General features: G+C 41.7%; 1 protein-coding gene across 2 annotated transcripts in view; it reads left to right on the top strand.

Moving 5' to 3' along the window:
- nos1apa (nitric oxide synthase 1 (neuronal) adaptor protein a) overlaps positions 1-13,742 on the top strand; it is a gene marked incomplete at its 3' end in the record, with an annotated part of 164,172 nt that overhangs the window by 110,356 nt on the left and 40,074 nt on the right. For both annotated transcript variants that reach the window (XM_083940332.1, XM_083940331.1), the window contains exon 5: positions 734-842. In XM_083940332.1, the coding sequence (XP_083796458.1) occupies positions 734-842 (109 nt within the window). The remainder of the gene's footprint in view (positions 1-733; positions 843-13,742) is intronic.

Raw genomic sequence — 13,742 nt, 5'->3', positions numbered from 1 at the left:
CAATTTATTTATCGAGTCATTTATTTATTTATTTATTTATGTATGTGTATTTTATTTTGGCAGGTTCAGTACTTTATCTCTCCAGATAATTGAGTGTAGAGTTGAACTCATACAGTGTTCTTCCTCCTGCAGGTTATTGTGTTTCATCTCTTTTCCTCCCCGTTCTGCTCCCAACCTTATTTCCTCCTCTCCACTCGCTCTGCAGGACGTCGTCTGTCTCTGCGCTGCGGCTGCACACAGTCTCTCCCCCCCAGCAGAACTCTGTTGTTGTTTCACACTTTCTTCCCCCTGCATCCACTCCCACACAAGATATATCTGTTTGTGATAGTATTACCTCCTCTGTGTCCTCCTCACACAGGAACGTATCAGTGTTGAGGTGAACTTTTGAATTAAAGTTTACTTTCAGTGTGAACTTCCTGTCTCAAAGTCCCGTAGAAATAATAGTCTGTACTTACCAGCTCATTTTATTTAGATAGCGCTTCTTCCCCTGATCTAATCACAACTTTCTTTACCCTTTTTTTTTAGCCTGAGAGAGAGATAACATTTGCTCTCATGCCTTTGGATTAAAACAAACTTAAAATGGTGTTTATTCTTGTCACAGTAAAACCCCAGAGAAACAGGCTGAGTGCCTACTTTGTGTCGTGATACATTTAGAAACGCTGCCAGGCTCCGATTCTGTTTGGATCACATATATATATATTATTTCTGACCTATTTTATTCCCTATCTTTCAGGATATTCTATGTGTCTCACGACTCGCAGGATCTGAAGATTTTCAGCTACATCGCCAGAGACGGACAGAGCAATGTCTTCCGCTGCAATGTCTTCAAGTCCAAGAAGAAGGTAAGAGAGACGGCGGGACTCTTTTAGAAACTTCACCTATTCAGCCATGAAACACCTCTGAAATGTGACTATTTGGAGCTGCTGACTCTGGGCCAGTTGGGATCAAGCTCCTAGGGCGCACTAACACTGTCCATCCGTACCGTGCCCAAACACGGATGGCTGAACTTCTCCCCCTCTCTCTAAGGGAGACTCCAGCCCCCCTCCTGAGAAAACCCATTTCAGCCGCTTGTACCCGCGACCTCGTTCTTTCGGTCATGACTTTTATGGCTTTCATGACCATAGAAGCTCTGGATCTACCGGTCAATCTTCGTTCCTACCCTCACAACAAATGTTAGACTACATATTATTGGGGAAAAATGAAACATCATGCTTACCATTTTTATTATAGCTTCTGAAGTAAATCAGATTTTTCCAAATGCACTGATGCACAGAAGATGAGACAGTGCATAAGAAGAAAAACACTTGACTTTTGTGTCTAATTTGTTTTTATAAATGTATTGCATTGTACAGGTTTGTGTTTCCGCATGAGTCGCAGTGACCAACTCATCAAACTGTCTCTGTATAAAAGGAAGATGGAAAAACTATAATTTCCACTGTTTGCACGGGCTGTTAGTCATTTATTGTTTAAAGCAATTCCTTTTCCTCTCTCTTAAATCATGTCGGTGCCCGAGTCACTTCCTGACAACCTCCAATAAAGAGACACACGGCTGTCGAGCAGCAGTAATTCCTCCTGGCACCATAGGCTTGTCATAGTTGAGGTTTGAAAGCCATTTGGGGCGGACGTGTTGCCGCAGAGCTGAGCTGAGAAAGTCAAAATAAAAGTCCAGCAGCCTGTTTCAGCAGCAGTGTATAAGTTCTCTCATTGTCACAGAAAGTTATGTTTTCACTTCCTGTAAGTTTGAGACGTGTGTGATTGATTCCCTGAGAAGTCCTCGTTTCAAATTAACTTGGTAAAAAACGGCACTCTTTTTTTGTGCACGGGTGTTTGTGCGCGCACCCAGGCACCTCTTGCTACTGCGCTTGACCCGAGACACAAATACATTTGATTTTTGGATCCAGCTCTTCGCCTCACCATCTGAGAGACGTTGTGTGACCTACGTGATGGGGTTACTATGCAAGGCCCGGACGGCATGGAGGGGGAAAGCAGTGAAGTTCGGGGCCGCAACGTCGTGGCCCTGACACCCTCTTTGAGGAGGATTAGTTTGCAAATATGTCAACGAGCTAGAAGCTTGTTTCAGTGAGCCATGCATTCGTCCTCAGCAAAACCCACTGGAGTGGTGGAAGTCCAACAGGCACCGGTACAAAAAACTGAGAGTCCTGGCAAAGCAGGACCTGCTGATACCTGCCACCACAGCAGGACTGATCTTTAACAGAATGCAAAGGCGAATTTAATTACCTTGTTTGAAGTTGTTGTGAAAAACGAAATCCTTAAAGGGGTACTGTGACTGTTTTGATTGAGAATAAGCATCAGGTGTTGGGTAGGCTGTGTTGCTGTGCATCATTATTCCTGCAGGAAGACGCGTTGAGTTGTAAAAAAAAATTTCACCCTCAAGGAATTGATGCGATCCCTCGATCTTGGAAACTGCTCGTGCCATCCCTACTTCCTGTGCTTCTGTTAATGAAGAGGCTAATGGCTAAAAATAGCTAACCTTAATCACCAAACGACAACAAAAACGTTTCTCGCTAGGACAGAGCTTTATGATTGGGTGATAATACAACCTTTATCTACATCTCGTGCAGAACAACAACAGTGGCCTGAAGTGGTGAAACCGTCACACTTGTTGGGAAGTACTAACCTGGTTCTGTCCATGTCATGTTGGAAGTCTATTTCCAGCAGGTCGGTAATCCGACAAAAGTGTGAGAATAAATCAAAATCATCGTAACTCTCCAAAGAGAGGGATTAGCCTCGAAGTTATCCCACGTGTCAAAACGAATCACCATGACAACAGCTATTTTACAGAGGACTATACGCTACTAAAGGCGAGGCGTAGGATTTAAGGTGTAACGTCTGCCTACGTTGGAACTACTTAAGGTGGTGCAACCTTAAAATGTTATTAGCATATAAACTCCGACCTAAGTAAGGCGTTACGTTCAAACTGGGCTATGTTTGAACTTACCTGGAGCTGAATCAACTCAGAGCAAGTTAGTTAGGAAATGTGCTCCAATGTGTTTTCCACTACTGCAGCCAATGCACAGGAGTCCAGGGGTTAGCTGGGTGAAGCAGTCTCTGCCTCATTATCTCTTACAGACAGGCCAACATAGACATATGAACACACACACACACACACACACACACACACACACACACATTCTGTTCGGAAGACAAAATGGAAAGTGATCCATAACAACAACAAATTCTCTGAGGCAACTGTGGCCCTGGGGCAATTAAGCTGGAAACAAGTGTGTGTGTGTGTGTGTGTGTGTGTGTGTGTGTGTGTGTGTGTGTGTGTGTGTGTGTGTGTGTGTGTGTGTGTGTGTGTGTGTGTGTGTGTGTGTGTGTGTGTGTGTGTGTGTGTGTGTGTGTGTGTGTGTGTGTGTGTGTGTGTGTGTGTGTGTGTGTGTGTGTGTGTGTGTGTGTGTGTGTGTGTGTGCGTGTGTGTCTGGAGAACACCATTATGTTTTGCAGTTCCATCTCATTTGATTGTCCACGTCTGGATAATATTTCTGAACATTCGGCGAGTTGGTCATAGTTGTTAAAAGTTCACAGCTCTCGGTGGCAGCTTGAAAGCGTCTGCTCTGGTTACAAACGGTGATTACGGGAAGTTTATACGACAGAATGTTTTCAGAGATTATTTCTTGGTAGAGACATTTTTTCATTAGGGTTTTGGTAAGCTCTCTGCACTGTGAAAACACGAACACTAGTACATCAAAATACAGTCGAAAAAATAAACAAAAGTCATTATTTTTCAGTAGTTTTCCTCAGATAACAGAGGAGAAATAGAAGAGACTCAAGTAAAAGAAACACACACTTCTGTGATATTGGTGCGTTTCTTCTTTCTCTCAGTAATGGCTCTTTATTAGAACAAAAACATTAAGACACCAAATGTATTCTTTATATTTAAAATAGTTTCTCCCCAAAAGAAGAAGAGTTAAATGATTAAAAACTTCAGTTTCTGGATGTAAAAAGGGTTTTCTTTGGGGCCCGCTGCAGTATACTGCTAGATTGAAGGGTTTTGAACTAGGATTTGTCATCCTGTGTCATCCTGACAGTGCAGCAGAATCACCATCTGTTTATGTCGTCAAGTGTGAAGAAGAACTTCACTAAAGCAACAGGTTGCGTGTTAATTCCAGTTAATCATATGCTGCATTAGTGTGCACTTGACACTGAAACAGGAAGCTGTCCCTGTTTAAATCTGTAGCTTCTGCAGTTTCTTTCAGCAGAGGCTGCAGATTTCTGTACAGGACTTTGTTCTTCATGTGCAAAACAAACATGCAAAATGTCATTTATTTGAAAAGATAAATTTACAACCTACCACCGGAAAGAACATTGGAAAATATAAAGTAGTCCTCTCAGACATCTCACTAGACTGGGGATGTTAATAGTTAAGGGTTTAACCGTTAACCGATAATAAGAATACCGACCAATTAATACTATTAGTTAAACACCGTATTTTCCGCACTATAAGGCGCACCTTCAATGAATGTCTTATTTTGAAACCATTTTCATATACAGTATAAGGCGCACCACATTATAAGGTGCAGAGAATATACGCTACAGTCGAGGCTGTTTTACTTGGCGCAGGTCATCTTGTTGCTTCCTCCACTTCGGCACCATTGATTGGTTCATGTTCAACTCTCTGGCTGCTGCTCTATTCCCGTGTTCTACTGCGTGACTAATGGCCTTGAGTTGAAACTCTGCGTCGTAAGCGTGTCTCTTAACAGGAGCCATTTTGGGCTCTTTACACAAACACACACATGGAAATGAAACGGCACGCTGCGCGCAGTCGTATATCTCAACATGCACCGCGTGTTACTTCTTCTACGGGGGAAAATAGAGTCGGCGGCTGCTCACCGCAGTTGGAGACCTGTTGTGGCTCAATATTGGTCCATATATAAGGAGCACCGGATTATAAGGCACACTGTCGGCTTTTGAGACATTTGAAGGTTTTTAGGTGCAACTTATAGTGCGGAAAATACGGTATATAAACATATAAGAATAAATATGTGTTTAGCAATCGGCTGTGGATCCACAAATTTAGCAGAAGAGAGCGCTTGAAACGCTGCTAGCTGCTCGTTGAACCATTAGTGAACGGTTAACGAGCGGCTATTGGTCAGAAAAAAAAGTCAGAATTAGCCTACCTGGACTGGACCCAATCAAGACTTTGCGGCAGGCGGTTCCAAACCTTTGAGAAGTAAAGAAGAAAATCTTAACAGGCCACACAAAGGAAGTGTGGAGAGATGTAGAAGATTAAACAAGACAAAGAGAGAATGGAAGTCTCTTGGCTTAATGAAAAATGAACGGGCTGCCACATGCACATCAAACATTCATTAAAAGTATCATCCAAAGCAGTGTGTGTTTTTGTGTGTGTGTGTGTTTTAACGCGTAGAAGGTTGCGACTCTAAGATGAAGTAGAAGATTAAGTAGACTTTATTTCCCTCTTAACTACCAGCAGTGAAAGAATGGCTGCACTTTAGATCGCAGTGGCATAAAAAGGCTTTAGTGGCCTATCAGTTCTAACACTCAGACAGGGCGTGTGTGTGTGTGTGTGTTTGTGTGTGTCTCTCATTCGGACTCATCCTCTTTCACTCTTCCCCTTTATTTCTCCGATTGACAGTTTGAAGGAGGCTAATGAATGACCTGGCCTCTATTATGTAGAGCTGAAGTGAGAGTGATGAAGCAGAGCCCAGGGAGTGTTTATTAGAATACTGAAGGCGGCCCCGGCTGAGCGCTCAGTGTGTTTGTGATTGTGTTTGTGTATAACCCTCTAAAGTAATCACATTTCAGTCTGTTGTGTCTTGATTGGAAGAGGCAGTTTTAGGTGAGAAAAAACAGCCAGAAGGAAGGGTCAGGAAAGGGTCAGAGGCTCAGAGATGGCATTGTTCTGTAATCCATCGACTTTTCCTCTCGCTCCACCGTGACGTCAACACTTTGTGGTTTTAGTGGAACTTCTCGACGGCTATTGAATGAAAACTGGTCCAGACATTCATGATGCCCATAGGATGAAACCTACTGACATTGTTAATCCTGTGACTTTTCCCCCGGCGCCATTATTTTTGCTTTGGAGCGAAATGTCTCCACGACTATAGCAGGAAATATCTGTGCCTACAATAACGTGTAGGGTGGGCTAAAGCATGTACAAATGCTTTTTATGGTGCATATTAAGCTGTTGAAATAATAGTAATTGACATAATTATATATTTACCCATCATTCTTTGAAAACGTACATGTGGAAGACAGTGAATATTTAAACTTAACTGTATCTGTGGATAGTTACCTTAGTGGCTACGTACCAATAGGCCAGCCTATCATCAATGATGTATACGTGAAATTCATGAATAGTCCAATTTATCTCTGCTAATAATATGTTGGACTCATGTTATTGTATATTTTTAGACACATTTTAATTAAAAAACAAACAATGGTCAAAAAGTACCTGTGACCTCTGAACAAAAGGATGGATTGCCATGAAATGTTGTACAGCCATTCACATAAGACTCAGGTTTATTGATAGACTGGTCAGTCAAACGATTCATCATCAGCCCTTTCTCATTTCCAGGGCGTTAAACACTGCCGCGTTGCACAGCAGCCCTTGGCGTTGTGTTGATATTAGACACACACGCAGGTTGGGTTGTGGATCTGCAGAACAAACACCAGACTTTCACCCAAGAGACCACGGTACATGTCCCATTCATGTCCCATGCATCATTGGAGTTCTGTAACCCCACTCACGGTCTTTTCCTAACCATAACCAAGGCTACGTTCACACTGCAGTTCAAAGTGACCTGAATCTGCATTTTTGGCTCATGCGTAACCCATATCTCGGTCTTTTCTTTTCTTTTTTATCTTTTAAATGGGCTACTGAATTGGATACGTATTGGATTTTTTGAAAGTGACTGCAATCTTAATAGCCAGGTCGCATTTAATGCGACTTTGACATCATTCTGACCCGTGCTTCACTGTTTTGTAAATGATTGACAAATGAAGTTGATTGGAAAAAGTTTGTGTCTTTTTTTCTCCTCTTCCTCCTTCGTGATATCACCTGCACACAAATTTGACGGCTACCCCACACACTGTTTTTAGCATTTAGCCATAAAGTCCTACAATAGCAGTTACGTAAACATTGTTGTGGCGTGATGTCATCAATGATCAATACGGGTCACTTCAGGAGCTTGAGCTGTTCACACAGCAATCCGTAGACAGGCGACAATAAAGGATGTAATGTGAGCCAAACAAAAAATCAGATTGGAGCAATAAATCCGAATTGTGCATAAAGACCTGCAGTGTGAGAGTAGCCCAAGTGATTTTATTGCCTAAACCTTAGTTACCACATACCCAGTGGCTACCCAGTGCATTTACAAGTGACACAAAAGGCAGTATATGCAAAGTTGGGGTGAGAACGCGATTGAGCCGATGAACAAAAATGTCTGCGAACACAAGCACAATGAGGCAGTACCACATTAACAAGCTAAGCATTAAGAGAGACACACATAAAGGTAATGAAGATGTGCATAAAACATTGTTACCTGAGCCTTTAAAACCTGCTGATGAACTGCAGCATAAACACATCCCATCACTGCTGCTTAATGGAAGCCTTGCAGCTGTGTTTTTTATGTTGTTATTGTTGTAATTATACCGATTATACTGAGACCACATGGTTTTTCCAGTAAGGGGAGTTATGCAAATGCACTTAACACCCACACGACTTCAATCATGAAATCAACAAATGATGGACCTCCATGGTTTGAAACACTGATTTGGCCCTTATTTATTTATTCATCTGATAGTTATGATGGATAGAGACTCGTCTGTTGACCACAGCTGGTTGGTGAGATGGAGAGAGTTGTGGTTATTGTGTCAAGTGTTAATTGAGTTCTCTCTGCAACCATATGCTCTCAGCCAGTGTCGGCTAATGGCTTCTTCTACTTCAGCCTCAGACACAGATGACAAGTTGAATCTTCTGCCTTTCGAGGATGATTGAAAAGCCCAACTGATCATCAAATGCATAATGAATGATATTTTTAAAAAAATCCTGCTTATCTCCTTGGTTATTACATTAGATATTGCCGTGTGAGCTGCAGCATAAATACAGACAGTTTTCACAGTCGTGTTTTGTCATCTAAATCATGTTAATCATGTCCTAAGTAAAAGATTGTTGCATTGACATTGAGAAGTGCTGATAGAAATTGATATGTGGCTTTTTCAAGACACAGCAATGATATTGACGCACGCCACTGCTTGGTTACCAAGATAATTGGGTTTAAAGTGAAATTCAGGGTCTTTTTCGACAAATACACTCGACAAATAAGACATTAAGCCAATTTTTTTTTTGGACAACTTTTAACGGAGATATCACGGAGAGTCGCTCACAGTTGAATGCGGCTAGCACTGATTAGCTCGGGCCAGCAAGGTGAAGGCATTAAAACATCTTTTTTAACCACTTATATTGCTCAAAATAGCACCAAACCTCTGCAGTAGCATACAGTGAAGCAACAACAGCGTAGTTAGTGAATCCAGAGTTTATTAAAAGAGTGTTTTAAAGACTTACCTACTGGCCCCTGTACCAGCTTCTCTCATAGTAAAGTCCATTCAAGTAGATTTCCAAAGTCAATCCCAAAGGAAGGAGCCCATTGGTGCTTTGTTTTGTGTGTAGGGACTCTTCTCATGCTGCTGCAGAGGTTTGCTGTTATTTTCAGCAGCATTAGTGGTTAAAAAAGCCGTTTTAATGCCTTCACCGTGCTGATCAGAGCTAATCAGTGTTAGCCGCATTCAACTGTTAGCGACTCTCCAGGATTTCTCCATTAATAGTTGTTACACGAAAAACTGTCTCAATGGCTCATTTGATGAGTGTATTTGCCAAAAAAGACCCTGGGCTGATTTTACGCTGGAATATCACTTTAATATCCTTTCAGCGCTTTTAATTACATATCCATAGCTCAGTGAAATTATCCCTTTTGTCTCGCTCTCTCTTTCTTACTCTCTCAATTTCATGTATTGTTCACCTCTCTGTCGAGGCTGCAGTGCCTTTACTTCAGGGGCAGAGATAACCCACTGTTTGACTAATCACTACTGCCATGGTGTAGGTGTGTTTGCTTCAGATTGCTTCTGTCCAAGTGGTCCATACCTGCAGTGTGATATATTGATCATGAAAGGTCAGTGCTGAGATGTAAACAAGTCAATAGGCTACCTTGTTTTATTGCTTATATGCAGTTTAGTTTTTACACCAAGTATCATCTCCATCTCACACGCCTCCTGTCTGTCTCGACCACCAGTGTTTCTGTATCTTGCTGTGTCTGTATTTACAACTCATGCCGCCAGCTGGGGTTTTAGGAAAATTCCCTGACTCGGTATCTACACTTTGTTGGTTGAAAGTTTTGGTTTCTGTCAATCAAGATCTCGTCTTAGGAGGAGGAGGAGGGGGCAGCTTGAGTTGGGCGTTCGGGGGCCATTGCAGGACCACTTTGTAGGCTGTGTCCTTATCCAGCCTCTGAGCAGACCGCAGGTTAAGTTGTGTCCCAGTTCACTCGTCTGTGAAGCTACACCCAAACTCTATCCATGAGAACAATATACGATAATAACCATCCACAGTCATTTCCTTTTTAACTTTTTATTTAGGAACATTTTTCACATTAAGACAGCAAAAAAAAAAACAGAACAACAATAAGGAAAGGTTTGCATACTTTAAAATAAAATGTTGGGCATTAAACATACTATGATAACAGAAAATCGGTCTCACTGGCTAAATAAACATAATTTTTCTAGTCGTTTGTGGAGTCGTATGGAGTCGGTCGTCTGTTCTAAAGAGTCCAGCTGTAGGACAGCTTTTCCTTAAGACAGTATTTTGTGATGGACTTTTTACTCGCTGCCAGCAATAACTTTAAGGGATTGGTATCATCTGTACTTAACCCGTCAGGGATATTTATCCACTACCATCATTGTCTATACCGATGCTATTTCTGAGCGAGGAACACTTTGGACAGATCGCCAGTCAATCGCAGGGCTAATAGACCTCATTTAGCATCGCTGCTGCACAGCTTTAAACGGTGGGAGGAAGTTTATTGAAGGCGCCACTTGATTTATTCCACATCAATTTCTTTACCACTACATGCCAAAATGTCTCTTAGTTTATCTGAATGGGTCAATGCACCTCAGACGACTCTTCATCACGGTTGGATGAGCGTCAGATGCTGTCCAACTATCAGGGGAGGAAATGAATGAAATGATATTGACGTTGAAATGTAATTTAAAGGAATCCAGGAAAGGAGAAAGAAAAAAATAAGAACGAGGGACAGAAACGGAGAGAAGGTGAGAAAGATAGTTATAAACTTTTATAAGTATTATTTAACTGATTCTTTGTAATTCTGTTGTTTAACAGTATAGTGTATTGAACTAAACTGCAGACTTCTGGTCTCTGGTAACCATGACAACCAGATATTTACCTGTGACAGGTAAGTACGCCATCTTGCTTAGCGAGAAAAGAAAGTTTAGAAGTATTTAATTAAATAAAGTAAAGCAAACAAGTCTAAGAACAAGGCCGACCATTAACTACCAACATTTGATACTTGACAGTTTTTGATGCTCAATTTTACGGACACATTTCTGCCTGTAGTAAAAAAAAGGATTCAGTTGATACTTATATCTAGCATGGTGTTGTAGTGTGTGAATGTGATGCACCCTTGCTTTGTGCACAGCCTGGAAAGCGAGCTAATGATCCTGAAGAGTCACTGAGGCATCATGACTTAATTTAATCACACTCCACTTACTTCATGCTCTCACACTCAAACATGCTCTCAAACCCGCTCATTGATTAGTGCTTATTTTGGTCTGATAATGTCCGTCTGCAGTGCTCTCCCACACTCAGTTTTATACCTCCCCGGCTAATTTCCTTGAGGCAATCACAATGATTAGCTGGTCATCCAGCTGGAGGTCCAGGTAAGACAGTTAATGAGAGGAAGCAGAATAAATCAGAGGTTGTCCTTGCTGTAAGCTCCTCGACACTGTGAATACCTTGTGTGCATGGATTTGTAAGTTTCAAGATAGTTGAGAAGAAGAGAATGAATGAGCTCATCATCAGGTGAAAGAGTGAGGAAAGGCTTTCATTAGAAGTATCTCTTGCCATCCTCTCATTGTTTACCCTGCTTTTCTCCTAGATTGCGTTATATTCCCTGATGTACCTTATCTTTGCCTAGTGCCAAGACTTCCAAAAGGACAGTGAAGGCACCACTGGACGTCTGTGGGTAATCTGGGATCATAATCCATAGCTCTTTTGACTAGGCCCTATCCTATAGCCACTAAGATAGACTATTCTGCAGCAGGGATCCAGCTCACTGGCAGCTTGATATATATAGAGAAGAGAGCGATAAGGCAGACGGAGATACAGAGGGGGTACATTTACGGAGTTGAATTGACAGAGAGGGGAAAGTGATGGGGAGGGCGATAGAGACCGAGAAAGAGAGCTCGACAGAGATGGTGACAGATGTCCAACTTAAGAACTAGTTCATGTCTTTACAGCAGGATATACAGGCTCTGCATTTGAGTGACAAATCTCTCAGCAGTCTTGTCAGATGCCAGAAATGGAGACCCTTTGGAGAGTTGGCGCTGGGCATGAAATGTCTAGACCAAAGTGAGTTAACTGAAAAAACTTAGTGCGTCGGAAGGGACTGTCCAATCAGCAAATGTATGAATAACACTGAGGACTCTGACAGGCACATTTATAAAGGATTAGCAGCCGCCAATATGTCTTCCATACGACCGAACAAGGCCTAACTCAGTATCTTCCAGAATGGTCCATATGGCTATTCCAAAAACGGCTTTTAAAGAATCGTTGGGTAACTATTTTACCTTAAACAGCTTCAGAATCACTCCGCAGCCCAATCGCCTGTAGCTTCGAGTATCAATCACCAAACTGTTGCATTAGTAGAAGATTACAACTCTGGATAAGTTCCACTGCAGAAGTCACTGTATTTGTCTCTACGATGTTCACCAGACAGAGCTTGAGATTGCAAAGTAATCCATCGGGAAAGTTCCTCTGGGAGTATTACATTTAATTTCATGAACACTTTGCTAACGTAGTAGTCCCATTCAGATAAATGAGAGGACTTAATTTTGTCCACACAAGGCAATCGTCCATCTAAAGGCGGACTTAGAGGTTTGGTGATATTTAAACAAACAGTCAGTAACCCGAAAACGGTCTTTTCCCGGTTCAGGGAATTATTAAAGTTCCCCTCGTATACATGAAAGCTGTTCAATGGGAAAATGAGGGAGTAACTCTACCTCTGGTACAGTAGGTGGCGCTCCGCCAACGTACAGTTAGTCGGAATACAGCTCTTTTCCCCGGTTCACCTTTTGTCAGAATCACAAGTTACTTGCCGTGGCGAAGTCCTCCCTTGGTTTGTAGGTAACACTCTATTGTTTTTGTTTCTTTTTCACATTGTTTTTTGCATGTTTACTTGCATGAACACCCCGGTTACTAAAGGAGTCATCTAGGTCTGTTAACTAAGGTATGGGAACTCCAATTTTACCCGGGGTATGGTGTTTACAAGGTGTTTGAGAAACCGGAGTATGCCCTTGACCTGTATATAATCAGGTTTTTAAACTGCATGCTAACACACTGATAGTCTTGCTACTTCTGCTTACGCTACTTAGAGAAGATGTTAGTTACTCTCATGGCCTCATGAGGTGGAAAGTGTTTTCTTATCATACTCTGATCTAGTTTTCAGTCGCATACAGAGCATGACCAAAGGGTCCCTCAATAGTATTGCAAAAGTCAAAGCTTTTCTTTCTCCCAGTGAAACAGCATTGCTTTTCTTACATTAAGCCTTAACTACTCTCGCTCTGGCACATTGCTCTCCACTGTCCCCAAAAAGTCCGTAAAACAATTTGAGCTTACAGAGCGCTGCTGGCAGAGTGTAACTGCATCAAAGAGCTGAGCTCACATCACTGCTGTCCTTAAGTCCCTGCACTGGCTTCAAGGTATTTTTAGGATGGATAGAAGATCCTGGTAATATAAATATATTCTCACACTAGCCCTTGACTGTGTACTTGATATCCTGCAAAGTGATGTTTGCAGTGCCCACAGACTCTTTGTTGCATAATTTCCCAGAGATGAAGGACTTTTCTTTAGCACTACCCCCTAACCATGAATGCTTTCCTGCTTACTCTGTGCATGGGCAGATTTTGAGACAATGGGCTCGTGGGCACAGACATGCAAAAGGTCCCCCAGCTTTCCTAGACAGGAGCAAAACACATACTCAGTGATGGTTTTACCCAATTTTTATGTTATTTTTAATGCCTTTGTAATCATTAACCATCTTTTTTTATAGTTTTGTGTCTCTGTCTGGTCAGTTTGTGTGTATTTCTGGTAGAGATGCACCGATCCAGCTTTTTTTTTTCAATCTGATACGATACCTGGGCTGCGGGTATCGGCTAATACCCGATACCAATCCGATATTGTTGAATGAATGAACTGTACACCTTGCCATGTGAGTGAAGGCATCAGGCCTTTACAACAACAAACATTGAGCCAAGGTAAAAAAGGTAACAAATTAACACAGATTTAAAGTAATTAATATGATTTATTAACAAATAAAGTCAACATAAGCAGCAAAAATAAATAAATAAATGTAAAGTGCACTGCAAACAGATTTAAAAATGTAATATGAAACCCTAACCACTTTGAAAACACAGAATTGAAGTGACTACATCGCTGAAACTTTATTGCTGTGTATGAAAAATAACAAAAA

Source organism: Echiichthys vipera (assembly GCF_963691815.1).
Source record: "Echiichthys vipera genome assembly, chromosome: 3".
NCBI classification, from domain to species: Eukaryota; Metazoa; Chordata; class Actinopteri; order Perciformes; family Trachinidae; genus Echiichthys; species Echiichthys vipera.
This window is presented reverse-complemented; position numbering and strand designations above follow the sequence as displayed.